An 18884-nucleotide genomic window follows, 5' to 3' on the forward strand; every position below is an offset into this window, starting at 1 on the left:
TCAGGGGTGAGGTGCAATGCCCCATGACCCCTCCCAGCTTGAAATGCAGTGACCTTGGGCAGTCACTTGGCCTTTGTGTGCCTGTTTCCCTCTCTGTGAAATGAAGGCATTCTAGTCGATGGCCCATAAAGGCCTTTCTCAATCTCTCTGTATGATCCCGTTCACACAGGTTGATGTTCTGGGCAACCCCTGTGTTCCCTCACAGAGGCAAGGCCACTTGGGGTCAAACATGGGTGTTCACATGGTGAGTTTGAGTTGAAATACTTCACTTTTGAGCCAGGAGGGAAGCTCCCAGGTCTGACATACAGTAGGGCTGTGTGACCTCCTAGCAGGGGGTCTGCCTTGCCCTGCTCTGCTCTCCTGGCTGCCCCCCATGGCCAGGGCCCCAGTGGCAAGGCTTGTTGTTGCCTCTGGTTCTAGGCTGGGCAACTTCAGATTTCAATCCTGGAGAGCCCCTTTTCTGCTCCTTTCTCTTCCTCCTCTGGGAATCCTTGTAGGGGCTTTGGTTGGGAGCAGGGTGGGGAGTGGCTTGGGGGGCTTACCTACAATGAAGTAATTACTATGGAGAACATGTATCCATCATGCCAGAAGCTCAACAAACTCTTATGGAGAGCCAGGAGCATGGCTGCCAGCCAGCCAGTCAACACCTGTGCCCAGGCATTGCCCTTTTATAGAGCATTCCTTCCTCAGTCCCTCCCTCTCTCCCTGCAGGGTGTACATGGAGGGGTCTGGGACCATATAAACCCTAGAATTCTCAAACGTACACACACACACATGCACCCATATACATATACACATGCCAGGGGAGCTGTAGAGAGAGCAGAAAGGACTCCGGGGAGTCCTTTGGGGTCCACTTCTCCAAAACAGTTCTGGAAGCATTGGCCCCCCACCTTTTTCCTGTGGTGCCATGCCACCCAGGCTCCTCAGTTCTCTTGACCTTGGGCTGCCCCTTAATCAAAGCTCCCAAGCTCATTGGCCCAGATACTAAAGCCCCTAACCTGTGTGGCAAGTGAAGGACTTCGCTTTGGGGGCTGAGACTGAGAGGGTAAGAGATAATACATAGACTGGAACGAATGGAGAGAAGAGGGGCATCTTGTGAAGGACTTGTTCTGTTTTATTCTGGAGGTGATCTACAGCCTCTGGATGATGAGATCGGACCTGAATTTAGGAAGATTAAGATAGCAGTGAAGTGAAGGACGGAGAGCCCTGAGGCAGGCAGCCCTCCAGGAGGTTGGTGCAATAATCCAGGTGTGAGGTGATGAGGGCCTGTGCTGGGTATGTACCTGAGATATACTGCCAAGGTTGGATCCATAGTTATTGACTCTGGGGGAAGGGGTGAGTGAAAGTGAGAAGTGAAGGCTACTTGGGTTGGGAGGTTAGATGACCATTAAGATGGGGGTACTCTCACTAGTTAGTGGGAAGTTTGGATGTTAGGAGGCTTTACGAGTTGAAGATGCCTCCAGTTGGGTGTTGGAGAGTGAGACTGGAGGTCACAGAGGTTGGGGCTGGATGAGTAGGTGGGAGAGATGTTGGCATAGAGATGGTCATTAATGTAAAGGTATCAGTGCCTTCTGCTGGGGGAGGGGGAGGGAAGGGAGGGGATTGTAAAATTCAAAATCTGACCAAAAATGATGGGTAGAGGTGGTCATTAAATCCAAGGGAGCTGATGGTATCACCCAATGTAGTGGGAGAGAGATGAGAAGAGGGCCCTGGACAGAGCCTGGAGGGCCCCTTCAAGGTTAGAGGGTGACCTGAGAATCTTGTTAGAGGAGATAGAGAAGGAATGGTCAGAGAGAGGGGGAAGGCTGTCCTGGAAACCTAGAGAGAAGAGAGAACCACCAGGGTCTAAGGCTGAAAAAAGGGCAACAGCTTCAGGAGAAGGGAGAGACCTCTGGCTTTGGTTGCCAAGAGATTACTGGTGATTGTGTGAGAGCAGATTGAGTGGGATGGTGCTGGCGGGAGCCCAACTACAGGTAGAAGAGGAGATGGAGGCAGCTTTTGGATAGGGTTCCTGACCCAGTCTAGTCTCATAAGGGAGAGAATGAGGCATGGTAGCCATTGGGGATGGAAGGGTCAAGGGAAGGGCCTTTGAGGCTGGGAGGCATGGGCATGACTGTAGGCAACAGGACAACAGCCAGAGAGTGTGCAGCTAAACCTGGGTGGATGGTGATGCCTGTGTCTTGTCAAGGAGGGGGTGTACCCCTAATGGTAAGGTTGGGTGGAGAAGGTGGCTAAAGGCATCAGAGGAGGAGGGGAAGAATGGAGAAGGGGAGCCCCTTGAGAATGTCGCCATTCGGAAGAGGGGGAGAGATGAGAACAAGCTTTGGGGGTTCCCTCCCTGAGATTGGGATGCCAAGCACTGTCTGCCCGCTTCATTCAGATCCTGTGCCCCCTGCAGTTATGCTGTGGTCTGGGGGTATGGGGACAAGATGAAGCAGTCTCAGACCCTAGGGAGCTTCCATTTTTCATCAGGCTACCTACCTAGCCTCACACCAATGCAATCAAGGATGGGGGGTGCAGGCCCTCAAGAGGAAGCACAATTGTACCATCTGATCACCTCCCCTAGGCAGAGAGTTGAGTAGGCTGACCTTGGAGTTGGTGGGGCCTGGGTTCAAATGTGACCTCTCTGTTCTCTCTGGGGGACCCTGGGCAAGTTGGCAAACCTGTCTGCCTCAGTTTCCCCACATACAATGGAGATAGTAACAGCTCCTCCTTCCTCAGTGTTTGTAAAGATCTAGAATGTTTGTGATCTTTGTAAAGGCCTAGCCAGGGCCTGGCTGCCCCCCCCCCCCCCACTGTCCAGTCTCTCAGCTGATTCTATGGATGCTCTTGGTGGTCTCAGTGGTTTCTGAGGCTGCTGCAGGGCAGCAGTCCTCCAGAGGCGGGTGGTCCTAAAACCTTGTGGCTCTTAGTGGCCCAAGGTTGGCACCCACATTTTTCCAGGGAGAAACTGAGGCTGGGAGGAAGTGACCTTCCCAGAGTCACTGAGCTTGGGTGAGCCCCAGTCTTGCTGAATGAGAAGCTCAGCACTCTGCCCACACATGTACATTTTGTTTCTTCAAACCCAAGGAAACTGCCTGCCCTGAGCCATGTGCTACTCTACCAGACTTGAGTCTGGGGGTATCTGGGATGTGCAGTGAAGGGAGAGCCCAGCTGGACTGAAGGGGTCTGGGCTGGGTGTCTGCTCTTACAGAGACCACGGCAGCTGGCTGGCGACTCTGGCCTTCCCAAGGCAGAGCAGCAGAGGAGTGAGGGCCGGGTCAGCTAGCTAAACTCTTCCTCCTCTGGAGGAACTCAGACGTCGCCATGAAATGGGCTTTGATGGAGGGCACTGACCTCGTTTGGCCTGGAGACAGGACGTCCCTGGCGCAGTGCGGGCACCGCTCCTTTCATCTTCCTTTCCTGACGTGTCTGAGAACATCATGACCAAGTTCAGCCCCTCCTGGAACATAAACTGTTCTGACCCCTTCCTCTCAGGATGGAGAGGGATTTATGGTCTCTTCAAAGGCCTGCCGGGACCTTAGGGTCCATTCTTTACACACCAGACATAGTCAACACATTGGGGGAAGACTCATGGAGAGACTGGGCTGAGGAATGAGAGATGAGAAGGAGCTGTGGTGGGAGGGGATGAGATGCCTAAGGAAGGAGACTGGCTGGGTCTGGTCCCGGCCTTGGTCCGTCTGGCCCCTTTGTCTTTGTCCTCTTTCCCTTCTCCAACAGTCTTTAATCCAGGGAGGTTTAGGGGTATAGCCTCGGAAGACCCTCGGCCTAGACCCAGGAAGGACCTCTGAGTCCCTAAGGTGTGAAATGTAGTTCCAGAGACCAGTATGCCAGAACTTAGACCCAGACCCCATACCATGGTGTCTCCAAGGAGGCATGGAGACCAAGTCATCACAAGTGAGCCAAGGGGTTGCAGGGCAGGTGCTAGGGTTACCCTCTAGGCTGCCCCCCCCGTCACTGGTCAGTCCTGGTGGCCAGTCTCCGCCTCCTCATTGTCCACTGGGAGAAGCCAATTGTGGCTCCTGCAGGCAGGGTCCCTACGTGGAGAGTCTGGGATGACACCCCCTCTTTGGGAGGGCTCTGACCAGTCACTCAGAGCCTCAGTGAGGTCAGTGTGGTGTGGTGGAAGAAGCAGAGCCCCCAGGGGAGGGCTGGGCACCCCTGTGGGCCCAGGCCTCCACTGATGGAGGCCTCTGCCCTCAGAATAATTTGTAGGTGGTGTAGCCAGTCATCATGGGGTGTCTCCTCTGGCCAGTCAGCCCAGGGTAGCCGATGTCCAGACTCTTCTCCAATCCCTCTCCAGTGAGTCGCCCCTGAGATTCAGAGGGGTTGCCCCCAGGGGACTGGCTTTGAGGGAGTCCAGGCCTCAATGAGGGCAGCGTGTAGGTGGAGCCCTGCTCCCAGACACATACTATGACCCAGCCTTAGCCTCTCGATCAACGAGTATTTATTAAGCACCTGCTGCATACCAGGCACTGTCCAAGCTCCAGGTGGGGTTGTGGATAAAGGGATAGGTCTGGCCTCAAATTGGGGGTCTGACCCTGGGCAGACAGCTTCACTGTGCTCTGCCTCAGTTTCCTCATCTGTAAAAATGAAGATCATAATAACACTTCCCAGAGTTGTTCCGTAAGTCAAATGGAGATACATAGAATGGTGCTTGTACAAACTCTGAAAAGCCAAAGAAGTTGTAATAGGGATTATTGTGTGATGATGAAGGCCAAACAGTGGCCAGGGATCAGAGCTGGGGGGTGAGCCAAACAGCCATCGGGCCCAGACTCCCTGGGATGGAGATCTGGTCAGTGGGGAATCACGGCCCCCAGCTCTGCCCTTGGGGAAGGGGCTACTATGTTACCTGGCAAGTCACCACAATAAATATGTAGTGATGGGGGAGGGCAGAGAGGTGCTCACAAGTGGGGAGAGGCCCTCAGGGAGGTAGATGGGAGAAGGGACAGATCCCCCCTGGCATCAGGGATAGCCCGGGCAAAGGCTCTGAGGTGGGAGTTGGGGTGGCATGAAGAAGTGTGGAATTAGACTGGGAATATCACGTACCAAGTCAGGGTGGCTAAAGACAATGTGGCCTCCAGAGTAGTGGGATTTGTTGCCTGGCGGAGGACAGGCCCAATTCAGAGAAACTGGAAGAGTTATCGTGAATGTTCGTGCTGGAGAACATCAGACAGGATGACTGTGACTATTAGAAAGAAGAAGAGAGCCCCAGGCCCAGGGCCCGTGTGGTCCTGCCTGGCCCAGGACAGGGACTAAAAGTGTGCAGACTATTCCCCACTCATGTGAAAAGCATGCGTTAGGTGCCTGCTGTAAGCTAGACACTGGATGGGACTGGAAGGGGGGCCTGGAAGCCACTGAGTCAGTGGAGAAGCAGCATGCCTAGGGTGCTGTCCGAGTCAGGGGTTGTTGAACTTGGACATCCCAGAGTGGAGTGCCCCTTCTTGTCTGGGGAGGGTGATGGGCACGTGGCTGCAGTCACCTTTGGGAAGGGCCTGCTCCTTCCTTTCCATGGGGAATACCATCCGTGCATCAGATAAAGTTGATAGGCTTGCTTTTCTGGAAGGTTCTCTCTTTTTTAAGCTGTTTCTGGCAAGGAGGTGGAAGAGAGGTTCATAAATTGAATGTGAACCCCATTTTTAGAGTATCAAGGAGAGTTGGAATTTAAGGCAAGGAAGGCTCAAGTCAGATAAGATGGGGCAGGATGGAGATCCCCAACAAGAGGGGGTCTCTCCTTGGGCCAAGCCGCAGTGGCATTCGGCCCTCTGGATGGCTGGGGGGAGCTCTTGGAGGCATCAAGGCAGGCGGGGGGGCTAGTAGAAGCCCAGGAACCTCAGAGTCTGTGGGACTGCATGCGCAGGGGTTTTGAGGTGACAGAGGGGGGGCATCCTCCAGATCAAAGCTCCACCCTGGACAGCTCCAATTTTGAGAGGGTTCGTCCTGCTCCTGACTCTGCACCCACATGGCTGAAGCAAGGCCCCAGATACCCCGGATGGCCTCCTCCACCTCCCCCCAGGCTGGCCTTTCCCACTCTAGTGGCCCAAGCCTGGGCAACCCCCAGGGCCCCCTCCCCCCGATGTGCCTCCTCTCTTACCCAGCTCAGGTTAGTGAGAACTGGAGGGACATGGAGAGTTGGTTCTTCCCAGGGAAGAGTGGGGGGAGGACACAGAGCACCCTCAGCTCCCCAGGGGACTTCCTCATGGGCAGCAGGCCAAGAGCCTGGAGAGTTGTATAAACAGGCCTCCTTCCTGTGGGAGCCCTGCCGTTATATAGGAAAAGAATGAGGGAGGGAGGGGGAGAGAGACAGAGACAGATATGGAGGAGCCTTGCCATTATAGAGGAAAAGAATGAGGGAGGGAGGGAGACAGACAGACAGACGTGGAGAGAGACAGAGAATGAGCCAGAGAGTGTGTTTGTTCGTTCCCTGCTGAGCTCAGTCTGCCTCCATTTCTGAGTAATAGAAATGGAACGGAACACACACACCCACTCACACACACTTCCCGCACACATAAAGCATTTACATATACAAACATATATGCACACACACACACAGAGACATGCTTTCCCCTTGTATATAAACTCATACACGCTCATTTGCATATATACACATTCACTCACACTCATACCCAAATTCTCACACACATTCACGTACTCACCCACATACATGTACAGAAACTCGCACAGAGCCGGGGCCGTGGCTCCTAGGATCACTGAATTCCAGGTGCCCAGGACATCATCTGTGCTGGCAGAGCTGGCTGGTCCTGGCCCTCTCTGCCTGGAATCATGGGGCTGTTTTTTGGCCAAACACAGAAACATCCACCCCAGGTCCTGTCTAGCACAAAGAGTTATGGGGCTTAGTTGAGGGTGAGCCAGGTTGGGGGTTCAGAGCTAAGAAATAACTATCTCTGCCTTTGAAGAGTTGTACCCACCTGGGAAGATACAGCGAAAGCATGACATGAGGCCAGTTGAACCAGGCAGAAGGGTGAGAGAAGGACCACATGTTCTTGGGTCATTTCCAGAAGGAAAGCCTTGGCTGCTGTGGGAGGCTGCAGCAAAAAGCGAGCCTCAGAGGCAGAGAGAGCCCTCAGAGAGCTGGCTGAGGAGGCTGTGCCCCCCTAGCAGAGGGACAACTGGAGGACCAGCAGCAGGTAATTGTTCGTGGAAACACAGGGCTAGGATGGAACATGTTCCCAGGGAGTGACATGAAGTAAATCTGGGAAAGCTATTAAGAGGTGATCTGTGGGGGCCTCGAATGCCAGCCTGAGGAGGCGGTAATTGGATGTAAGTAGCCATGGGAACCCAGTGAAGAGTTTTCAGCGGGAGCCTGTGCTAAATCTAGGAAGACTAGTTTGGTGGCAGTGGGAGAGAGAGAGAAACCAAGTAGGACTGCAGGACTTTGGATGAGTGACAGTGAGGACCTGACCTGGGAAGAAAAGGAAAAGATGAAAGAGAGCCAAGGAAGGAGGGAAGGAAAGAGACAGATACAGTGACAGAGACAGACGGATATTCATTTATTACTTACCATGTCTGAGCATTGTGCTGAGCAGCATGGACTTGGACAAAAGCAAACAACACTGTGCCTGCCCTCAGGGAACTTACATTCTAATGGAAGAAGATAGCTCATAAAGGGGAGCTGGAAGGAAAGGGTTTTGTGCCCCCCACGGATGACTTGGTTTGGAGCAGGTGTCTGGGGAATTAGGTGGAGATGACTCAGCAGCATGAGAAGCTAAAAGCACACCTGTGGGTGCCCAAGGGCTTCCTAGAACAGAATCCAAGGTTTCCATGAGGAGGAGGAGGTGGAAATAAGGGCTAGACTGGAAATAACGAAGGATTGACCTGTGTTGAACTTGTTGAAGGGAACCGAAGTTGATGATGTCTGTGGTTTTAAACCTGAGACATCATAACGATGGTGTTTTTGAGACCTGGAGGAGTGGAAAGGGCTGGATTTTGGAAACAGGACCAGGGTTCAGATCTTGGCTGTCATTTATCAATAGGGCATCCTTGAAAAATTATTCCCAGCCTTTGTATCTTCCTCTGTTCCACGAGAATTGGACTAACTGACACCCAGGGGTCTCTTCCCTCTGGTATGTGACTGCCAATGCCCCTGTGAGCTCCATTTGGTCCTTGGGCAACTGAAAGTGCTGGGTGAATAGGGAGACCTGAGGAAGGATCTGAAGGGTGATTGTCCTACAGGTTTGTGGTTTGGGAGACTGGCACCTACACCCGTTGGGAGCACCTGCTCTAGATTGCTTCTTTCTCTATAGAGGAATTGTTCTCTCTTACCCAAGCATAAAATCAGAGAATTCAGAGCTCAGAATCATCTGGAAAACCATCCCAGCGAAGCCCCCTTGTGCCAAGCCCACACCCTTTCATGGCATACTTGACAAGTGGTCATCCAGCCTCCAACAAGGGAGAGCTCACCCTTTCTGGGGGCAGTCCAGGCCACTGGTATAGATGGATCCCCTTGTCAGGAAGTTTCTCCTTTTAGAAGCAATATATCACATCATTTGTTAGAAAATTTAAGTTTTCTTTCTGACTCTGTTTTGCCCAAAATAGTAAACTGAGACCAGAGAGGTTTGCACAAGAATCACCTCCCTAAGTAGGCTTTTAGGTAGTTCTGGTCTAGGAGACTTTTGAGGCTATAGATCAAAGCAGTTCTTCATCCCTGAGCCCAACGGGACATTCTTGTAGGGAGTGGGCCATGCCACATCTTTCTTTTGTCCTGATCATTTTGACTCCCAACCCTTGTGGGGTGGGTCTTTCCTCCAGGAACCAGCTGGCAACTTTTCCTTTCATGTAAAGCTTAATATTTGTGGCAGTGGCAAACTAAAAGTGGGAGGGATGAGGAAGGGAACAAACATTTAAGAAGAACCTACAGTATGTCAGACACTGAATAAAGCACTTTACAGATCTCTCATTTGATCCCCACAACTGCCCCGGGATGGGGTTGCTCCTGTTATCCCCATTTTACATTTCTAGAATGTATCCAATGAGCTCCAAGTGATCACCCAAAACAAAAAGAAAACGTTGAACTTCACAGACTATGAAACATGACCACAACCTGACCTGGGCCCTTCCGTCTCCCTTTCTACCTGTGGCCTGGATCAATGTATCTGATGACTGTTCTACTCCCTCTGGGGTCTGCCCCTTCCCATTTCCATGTTGGTGGTCCATCTTTGTGGCCACCATGTTCCTCGGCAAGAGTGCCTCGCATCCTAGGTTTTTTACACAGTGTTCTCAGACTTTTGCCAAACCCCGGCACACTCCCAGCGCTGGCAGAGCAGCTTAGAATCTTGCCGTACAGATTGCTTCGATGTTTTCCCTTTCATTAATGGCCTCCTTTGGCGGTGTTCCCAGGAGCTGGCTAGAAGACTGGGTACGAGGGTATGGGCCATAATGTAGCTCGATCCCATCTGGCTGGTCTGTCAGCTGCCCTCATTGGCCTCATACTTTGTGCCCACCAACATGTGGCTGTGACATTTCAGCTTTGGGGATTGGCCCTTGGAATCTTCTGATAGGCATTTTGCTAGTTCATAGAGAGTTCCATTCAATTCTCCTCTGGACGATTTAACCATTTTTGCTTCCCCTCCAAAAACTTCCTCGTAATAGCTTGAAGTCTTTGAGAAAAGGGAATCCATGGGAAATGGAAAAGGAGATAAACATTTATTAAGTACTTACTGTAGACCAGGTAATGTGCTAAGTGTTTTAGAGATATCTCAAAATAGCAGGGCCTCGGTTTCCTCATCTGTAAAATGAGATTCTAAGTCTGTGATACTCTTAAAAATAACTTCTCATGGGTTCTACTGGGATGATGGGATCTCACTCTCAGCCACTCAGCAAGCATTTATGAAGCTCCAACTGTATGCTAAGGATACACAGAAGGGAAAAATGCACAAAACTCAAGCCTAGTCTTTGTTCTCAAGAGCCTCACCATGGAATGTCTAAACCCAGTGGCTCCAGCCTCTGGGCGATTCCTCCAACAAGCCTCTCCATTTCTGGGCTGTGGGCATTCTCTCTAGCTGTCCCTAGGACTGGGACACTGTCCTTCCTTTGATTTGACCACGGACCTAAAGTCACACTCTCTCTCTCTCTCTCTCTCTCTCTCTCTCTCTCTCTCTCTCTCTCGACAGTGGAGTTAAGTGACTGGCCCAAGGTCACACAGCTAGGTAATTATTAAATATTTGAGGTAACATTTGAACTCAGGTCCTCCTGACTCCAAGGTTGGTACTCTAATCCACTGCACCACCTCGCCATCCCTAAAGTCACTCTTGAATTGGAAGCCTTCCTTTCCCCTTCCTAATTCCGTGGCCTGCCTTTTCATCTTATTTCCTTTGTTTTGTAGATATTTGTTTCTTGTTATGATCCCCATAGATTGGAAACTCTTTGAAGTTAGGCTGTCCTTTGCCTTTTATTTATTTTTCGGGACTGTCTCTAGTCCTTTCATACAGGGCTGGCGCATAGTAGGGTGCTTAATAAAGATTAATTGTTTGATGATGGGAGAGACAACATGATGAAACCCAAGAAATATCTTTATTGTAGAATTGAATGATCATCAAGAGGGGGAAATCAGTAAGATGAGGGAACACTAAAAAAAAAGACCTCCTGCAGAAGGCAATATATTGACTGAGACCTGAAGGAAGCCAGGAGGTGGAGAGACTACGGACCCTAACAAATTGGATCCCATTGATTGTGGAACTGACAAAGTCTCTGAAATCATCCACTTCTGTAGGACATGGAGATAAGGACCCACTTATGGTGGAAGGGGGGGAGGCAAGGGAGGAACTAGCAGAAGTCAAAAGCATTTCACTAATAGATCTGTTTAGAAAAGATGAATTTTGCAAAATGAAATCCTTGCTGACTATGGGGATGTCATTAAATCCTCGGCCTGGGTCCCCTTTTCTTTAAGGGAAGAGGCTGGAGTCAGTGATCATCCAAGGCCTTGGGTTTAGAAGCCCCTCTAACCTCACTCAATGTGAAATCCTTGGGATCTGTGATTCAGGTCCTATCTGAAGCCTCCAGGCAGATTCTGTTTCTCACCCTTTCTCTACCTTCCTCTCTCCTTTCTGGCTCTCTCCCTAAGTCTCCCCCTCTCCATACCCCTTCTCCCCCTTAATACATCTACACTGTTTGGGGCCTGGCTAATCCTGAGGCAGGATATCGATTGCCAAATAAGGCTTTGCTGCTGAAGATGGGAGTGGAATGTGACTGGGTTCTGAGCCTCTGGCCCCTGCCTAGGCTGCCAAGCAAATTAGGTCATTTCAAAGAAGGAGCTTTTTTTAAAAGGATGTTAGAGCCTGGATGAGGAACACAATGGTGGGGTCACTAAAACGAGCTGTAAGAGAAAGGCAAGGCCATGGAGAGGCCTCCAACTTCTCAGATGCTTGTTAAGCACCCATGGCACTCAAGACCCTGGGCTGGGAAATGGGGCTGTAGTGATGGGAAATAGCCATCACTGTCCTTTACCTTCAAAGGGCTAATGACCTTTGGAGGGGGGAGGAGCTGTGTGGGTTGCATCAGAAAGTCGGGGGAATAGTCTGGATCCAAGAGATCATTGATACTCCCACAAGAGGAAATTCCCTCCACCAATGCTAGGCAATCCTCTAGAGCTCTGCCACTTCTGGTCTTTTTTTTTCTTTCCTTTTTTTTTTTTGTTTTTGTTTTTGTTTTTGTGCAAGGCAAATGGGGTTAAGGGGCTTGTCCAAGGCCACACAGCTAGGTAATTATTAAGTGTCTGAGACCAGATTTGAACCTAGGTACTCCTGACTCCAGGGCCGGTACGTTAAGTACTGCGCCACCTAGCCGCCCCCTCTTCTGGTCTTAAGAGAATTTCTCCCCTGGAGTCAGAAGGACCTGAGTTCAGATCTGGCCTAAGACATTAATAATTGCCTAGCTGTGTGACCTTGGTCAAGACACTTAACCCCATTGCCTTAGGGGCAGCTAAGTGGCACAGTAGATAGAGTACTGACCCTGGAGGCAGGAGGACCTGAGAATTTCTCTGAATGCTGACAGGAAGAATGATTTGTTGAGGGTCACACAGCTAGTGGATCTTCTTGGCTCTGAGACCAAATCTATCCACTAGCCCACGGTACCCTCCCCTACCTCCAGAGAGAGAGAAGTTCCAATCTGGAGGAAAGTCAGGATAAAGGAGAAAATCCAGTCCAGTACTTCTGAAAAAGTAGATGAGGAAAAGGGAAGAATAAGTAAATAAACTCTATTAGAATGAGAGCAAGGGCTATTTTTGCTTTTTCTTTGTATCTCTTGTGCCTCACATTTAGAAAATGGTCAATAATTGATCATTTGGGGCATCAGTCTTCATGGGGTAGGTGGCATCTTAAAAAAAATTCTGCAAGCAGGTGAGGAGGAAAACCATTTGGGACTTGGAAGTTACTGGAGCAAATTTAGGGGGGAGAAAGAAAAATCAGCACTGGGGAATCAGAATTAAGGGTGGTCTAGTTTGACTGGAGTGTCATCAGATGGGCAGGATCTGGAAAAGTGGTTCAGGTTCCTAGTTCTAGAGCTGATAGGAAAGTCAGAGGTCAGTATAGCTCTAGAACTAGAAGGAACTTATTTAGGGTGGTGCCAACCTATTATGGATGAAGAAACAGAGACCTGGGCATTGGGGAAAGGAACAGGGGGATTTGGCTCAGGTCTGCCAGGTCCTCTGTCAGTGCTGTGCTCTCTCCATCATCCCACACTGAGAAGCTCAGATGGTAGGCAGGCTACTTGGCTCGCTCAGGGGCTGACCCTGTGAACCCTTATGAGTTTGGGGCACTGGTCTAAGGTGCAGGGCCTCAGATCCTCTACAATTGATGCTTCAGGGCAGCAGTCAGATACTTTGAGCTGGGGTTGAGTGGGTCCCATGGCACCAAGAGTTTTAATGTGACATGGGAGGCCTACTGTACAGATGCCAGCACAGGCTTTGTGCTTAGCAGCCTTCCTTGTCTATATATGGTAGAGGGAGAGGTCATGAAAAGGCTCTCCATAGGAAGCAGAGACATGTTGGCATAATCACCAGCACCAGAGATGGCCCTCTGTGCCATTTCAAAATGGAGCCAACTCTGGGTTTTTTTCTAGAGGATGAGAGGGATTACTTAGATTCATGTAATTCCTCTCCATAGGAAATCTGATTCAGATTTAAAAGGTTCATGGGTCCTTCCTAGATAGGTTTTTGGCAGCACAGTCGGGCCTCTAAGACAACTATCTGGGGCCCAGACATTACCTGCTGTTGGTCTTTGGGCCCACAAGGCAGCCACTCTTGATCTCCCTTTAGTTAGGGGCCTGGGAGTGGTTGTCTCACCCCTTTCCCTTGTCAGATCTTCCTGTTTCAACCTGTCTCAACCTGTCCTCCCCCACCTCCCACCAAGGGTGTGACACTCAACAGTGGTTCCCATCCCACCCCACCCCATTTCTTTTCATTCATGGTCTTATGGAAGTCAGGGTTCTTCCATCACTGAGAGACTCAAGCCTGGGTTTTCTACCCATATTGGCCAAGTCAAGTTGTATGAAGGCTAGAGACCCTGTCTCAGTTGTGATTTTAATGCATTTAATAAAACATATAAGATTGCAAAGGAAACTAATTTTATTGAAATAATATTTATCAAAAAAATCTTTTCTAAAAAAAATTCACCAGGTTAAACCCTGGTCTAAACCCAGAAACAAATAAGTCATTTTCTTTGGAATGGGACTTTTTGTTCATTTCCTATTGAAGGAAAAATGATTTAGGGTAAGGGAAAGGAAGAATGGAAAGGGGGGCATGAGGGACAGTTCTTACTACCCCATCCCCCTCAGGGCCAGGCAGCTCAATGTGTCTGCCTGGGCCAAGACAGGATCAGGATATGATGGCATTCTCACACTGTCCTGGCTAGAGGCCAAGTCCTAATATATTAGAGACAGAATTGTCTAAGGCCTTTTGGGGTTTCCAAGGCTCTGTGTCCAGAGGGTAAGGGCCCAGACGGTGCTGCACTCTGTGCCATTTCAAAGTGGAGCCGTCTCTAGGATTTTTCTAGAGGATGAGAGGGATTACTTAGATTCATGTAAGAGGTAAGAGTCCTAGGCTGATGTTGGAAGAGAAGTACAAATAAGATACGATACATGTCCTCAAGATGTCTATAAATCATTAAACACATGCAATGTGTCAGCCCGCATTGGGGATACAAAGGCCAAAGATAGTCCCTGCCTTTGAGGAAGGGAGACAATTTATGGGCAAGACAGCATGCAAACCGCTATAGTCAAAAAAGCTATAGACAAGTAAGTTAGAGATTTCTAATAATGGAGGGAAGGCACTAGAATTAAGAGGGGTGGAATTTTCACTGAGATGTACAGGCAGTCAGGAAGAGGAGAGCATTTCAGACATGGGGGGACAGCCAGAGAACAGGCCAGGACTTAGGAGATCTTGTGTCTTATGAGAGGAACAACCAAGAGCCCAGTGGTTCTGTATTAAATCATCCATAGTGGAGGAGAAAAGGTATAAGATAGAAGATTGGGGATTGAGGGTGGCAGGGCTTTAATGCCTCTCAGGATTTTGTATTTGATTCTGGAGGGGAAGAGTCCCTGGAGTTTACTGAGGGGCAATGGGGAGGGGAAGGTAGCAACATGATCTATGTCATGAGTGGCTTGAGCTTTAGGACAATCACCTCTGTGGTCAAAGGGAAGATAGTAGGATTTGGGAGAGACTTGAGGAGGCAGGTAGACCCACCAGTAGCTATTGCAGTGTTCCAGCTAGGAGGTGATGTGGAACTGCAGGGAGAAGGAGTGAGGGCAGTGTTAGAGGATACAAGGGGATGGATTCAAGAGATGTTGGTGTAATCACCAGGCCTTAGCAACAAATTGTTTAGAGGGGCAGAGGTGAGAAATAGTGAGGAATTGAGGACACCAAAGTTGGGAGGCTGGTGGTTCCTTTGATAGGAAGGTAAGAACAGGGGAGGGATTGTGGGGAAAGATCATGAACTCATGATGTCTCTAGGACTTTCAGATCTAAGATTTGAAGCTGGAGAGGTCAGTGAAGGAATTCAGGCTAGACAAATAGATCGGAGAGTCATTTGCCAGAAGTGATAGTTCAGTCTATGAGAGTTGGTGACCACCAAGTGAGGTAGAAATAAAGGGAGAAGAGAAGAGAACCCAGTGGAGAATGAATAAATGCAAATGGAGTCTGAAGATCCCACATCAGAGTCAGAGGAGTAGGAGGAGAACCAGGAGAAAATGGTATCCCAAAGCTTAGACGAGAATATCAAGGGGAAGGTGATCATCAGTGTCAGGCTGCAGAGAAGTCAAGGAGAATGAGGGTTGAGGAAATGCCTTTTTTTTTTTTTGCAAGGCAAATGGGGTTAGTGGCTTGCCCAAGGCCACACAGCTAGGTAATTATTAAGTGTCTGAGGCCAGATTTGAAATCAGGTACTCCTGACTCCAGGGCCGGTGCTTTATCCACTGTGCCACCTAGCCACCCCAAAAATGCCTTTTTTTGTTGGAAAATTAACCAGCAACTTTGAATAGAACACTTTGAGTGGAATGATGAGAATGAAGTGTGAAAAGATAGAAAGTGAAGAGCACCTATTGTAGACAGACAGACAGAAAAGGAGATCCAGGATGCTAGCCAGTAGGAATTTCTGGATCAAGATGGGGGAGACACAGGCTTGACTGTAGGCAGTAACAAGGGATAGATTGGAGATAAGTGAGAGAGAATGGATGCCACCACTTCATGATGTCTGACTGAGCTGAAAGAGAGAGGGACAAAAGCACCTGAGTGACAGGAAGAGAGGAAGAGGGAGCTTTGGTGACGGCTGCTATGTGTTCTGTCAGATGTGAAATAACATTCTCCATTGAGAGAGTGGGAGGAGAGGCAGCCATGGAGATTAGTTGGGAGAGGGATCTACAGAAGGAACTGAGCTTGGGGGCTCCTTCAGAGAAGGGACCTCCTCAGCTCTTGGCACCCTATCTGATGATTGATACAGTGCTCTTGCCCTGCCTGAGAGAGATTATGTAACATAATGTGGTAGGAAAGAGATTATTGGAGAGGGGCAAATGAGAAGAAATGTTGCAAAGATAACCTGAAGGACTTTAAAGAACAAATAGAGATGTCCTAGAGACAGTGGGAACCACTCGTGCTTCTGGAGCAGGTGAGTGGCCTGCTGAGATCTGGGTTTTGGACATTTCAATTTGGCCACTAGGAGATGGAAGAGAGACAGGACAACTAATGAGAAAACTCTTGCAGTCATCCAGGGAAGAGGCAAGGAAGGTGTGACACATAGTAGGCTTATATAAAGGGGATTAAGTGTGTCTTCACCTCTCCCACCCCTTGTCTACTGTTCTTATCCTCATTCTCCACAGTAGCACTCTTGGCAGCTCAGATGTAACCAGGCTTGGCTTTTAAATGTGATGCTTTCATCTGTCCCACTGGATATGAGGGGAAAGTTTTGAAATCCTGTTTAAAATAAATATATTTTTTCCTTATGACCTTGAACAGTCATCAACAAGCTAACTTGTCCATGTGTGTGTTTGTTTGCGGGGAGAGGAGTATTGTGTATAAGCTGGTAAATCTGACATCCTTTATTTCTTCAGCATCCATCACACTTGGTGCATTCATCCCTGCCCTGTTTGTCTGAGTTCTGTTCTGAACTCCTTGTCTTGTCTATATTTTTATGGATCTTTCATTGATGTTTGTCTTAATTTGGGGGGAGCACCACTATCACCCTTTCCAATATTACAGCTTCCCCAAAGGAAAGCCATCCTCTGCCTATAACAAAGACCTACAGTCAAGCAAATCAGATTTGAATGGTTTTGGCTGGGTTTAAAAATGTGGGCCTCATTCTCTAGCAAGAGACTATTGCCTCTGCCAGGAGGTGGGTAACATGACTGGTCTTCTAGAATCAATCCTAATTCTTAAGGCTTTTCAAGTTGTTTTAACTTTTAAATTTCTTTCCTTTTTTTTAGTCACATAACCTCAAGTTGTTTTATGGTCAGTTTTGAAATCATTGTATAACTCATTCTTTGGTTTGCATCACTCCACCTCAGTTCTTCCAAGTCTTCCCAGAAATCCATTTTAAAGGATCAATGTAAAATTCTTCTGCGGTATACAAAGATTGAGGAAGGGCCCTCTTAGAAAAGCAGGGTATCAGAGTGGAACGGCCCATTGTGCTGCTCTGTTAGAAATGACAGGTGTGAAGAATGCAGGGAAGATGTGTTGAAAGAGGCCATGCCAAGGATGTCCATGATCCACTGGCATTAGAAGACAGGTCCCTGAGTGGGGGCTGGCAGACATACCAGCCAGGCTGGGAGGGTTAGAGGCTAGCACAACCTTCTGATAGCAATCAGCAGGCTTCCTTTCCCAGAGGTTGCTAGGAGGATTTGTTTGGGGCTTTGTTGGGAAGGGTCTCATGTATCAGACCAAAGCTTACTCATTTCTGTTTTGAAATCTTATCTGAAATCTTCCCTTAAGCACTAAAGTATTACAATGCCATTTGAAGAATCAATAAAACCTGTCTTGATGAAATTACAGTGTAAGGGAGATGAAAGTGACCTTGCTTAGGAAGACCGGCTTCCCTGGGAATTGGCCAACCACGGGTGGTGGGTCATCAGGGGGCACCAGGCAGGACTCTCTTGTGGCCCGTGGTCTGGTTTTTCAGTCTTTAGGTTGGATTCAAAGACAGCGCCAACACCTCCTATTTGTTCTCTGTCCCTTCAGGGTATTCGCTTCGATCCTGAAATTCCCCAGACGCTTCGACTAGAGTTTGCCAAGGCAAACACGAAGATGGCCAAGAGCAAACTGGTTGGGACCCCAAACCCCAGCACTCCTCTGCCCAGCACTGCCCCTCAGTTCATCGCCAGGGAGCCATGTAAGTTGGGAGGGGAGCATGCACACACTCACACACATATGCATATCCAGATAGACACACATGCATACACACTGACTGATCTCTCATCTGTTGTGGACCCTGGGGTGCTGGAATCTTGGGTCAGGCTCCATGGACAGATGGGATCTGCAGTGTGAGAGTCAGTGCTCAGCTCAGCTAGCGATGGCATTAGCCACAGAGCTAGACATTCTTCAGCGGCAGCAGTCTATGAAGCAGAGATAACCTATTAACTGTTATGTCTTTGTATAGCACAAGTTCCCTTGGGATAGGGACAGTGGGGACAGATCCTAGGGGAGGTATTTCCTGGTTGCAGAAGTCTTGGTAGTTGGCTACCCAGGAGCTCTCTTGAATGTAGTCCATTTCCTTGGAGCTTTGGCCTCTTTTAGCCATCGGTTCCCTAGCCCCTTGGGAGCAGGGTTGATTGCCATTGTCCCTTCCATGTTGGGGAGGGTGTCAGACCATTAGTGTTACCAGTTCAGGAAACACTCAGTTTAGACTGAAGGGGGAATTGTATTATAGGGACAGCTGCCTTCTCTGAGAATAGTTACTGTGACCTACAAACACAGGAGAAATGGACACAGGGGCTCTCAGAAGGAATCCTGGTCCTCAGGGACATCCACCATGAGGGAGGAGAGGGGGACTCCTGGACCCTCCGCAGTGTGGATCTCTGCCTGTGACTGGTAGCATATCTCCCAAGGCTGGTGCTTTTGTACTGGACAACAAGAGCCAATGGTGAGCAGCAGGAGATGCAGACTCTTCCCCGGTGGCTGCCAGACCTGGGGTCCTGGCCTAGTGTGCATTGGGGGTATGCAGTAGGGTTTTGTTCACATTGGCATAAGGAACAAGAGCTCAAGTCCTCCCAGACTGAATGGAGGGGTGCAGAACCATGCCCCAGAGGGCCCAGCATGAAGACTTGGGCTCCCCTGGATCTTTATTTGCCGGGCCAGGAGGCTGAGGGAGGATACTGGGGCCATCTCCAGAGGATGGCTGGTGACTTCAAGTGTGCAGTTTGAGAATTAGGTCAAGGCTCTGGCCATG

At 49.4% G+C, this 18884-nt stretch overlaps 1 protein-coding gene across 5 annotated transcripts in view; it reads left to right on the top strand.

Annotated features, from left to right (window-relative positions):
* The window catches only part of RBPMS (RNA binding protein, mRNA processing factor), a 141884-nt gene that overhangs the window by 87652 nt on the left and 35348 nt on the right, over positions 1-18884 (top strand). For all 5 annotated transcript variants that reach the window (XM_074228252.1, XM_074228250.1, XM_074228254.1 and 2 more), the window contains one exon: positions 17678-17828. In XM_074228252.1, coding sequence (XP_074084353.1) covers positions 17678-17828 — 151 coding nt within the window. The remainder of the gene's footprint in view (positions 1-17677; positions 17829-18884) is intronic.

The sequence above is a fragment of the Macrotis lagotis genome, chromosome 3 (assembly GCF_037893015.1).
Source record: "Macrotis lagotis isolate mMagLag1 chromosome 3, bilby.v1.9.chrom.fasta, whole genome shotgun sequence".
Classification (NCBI taxonomy): Eukaryota; Metazoa; Chordata; class Mammalia; order Peramelemorphia; family Peramelidae; genus Macrotis; species Macrotis lagotis.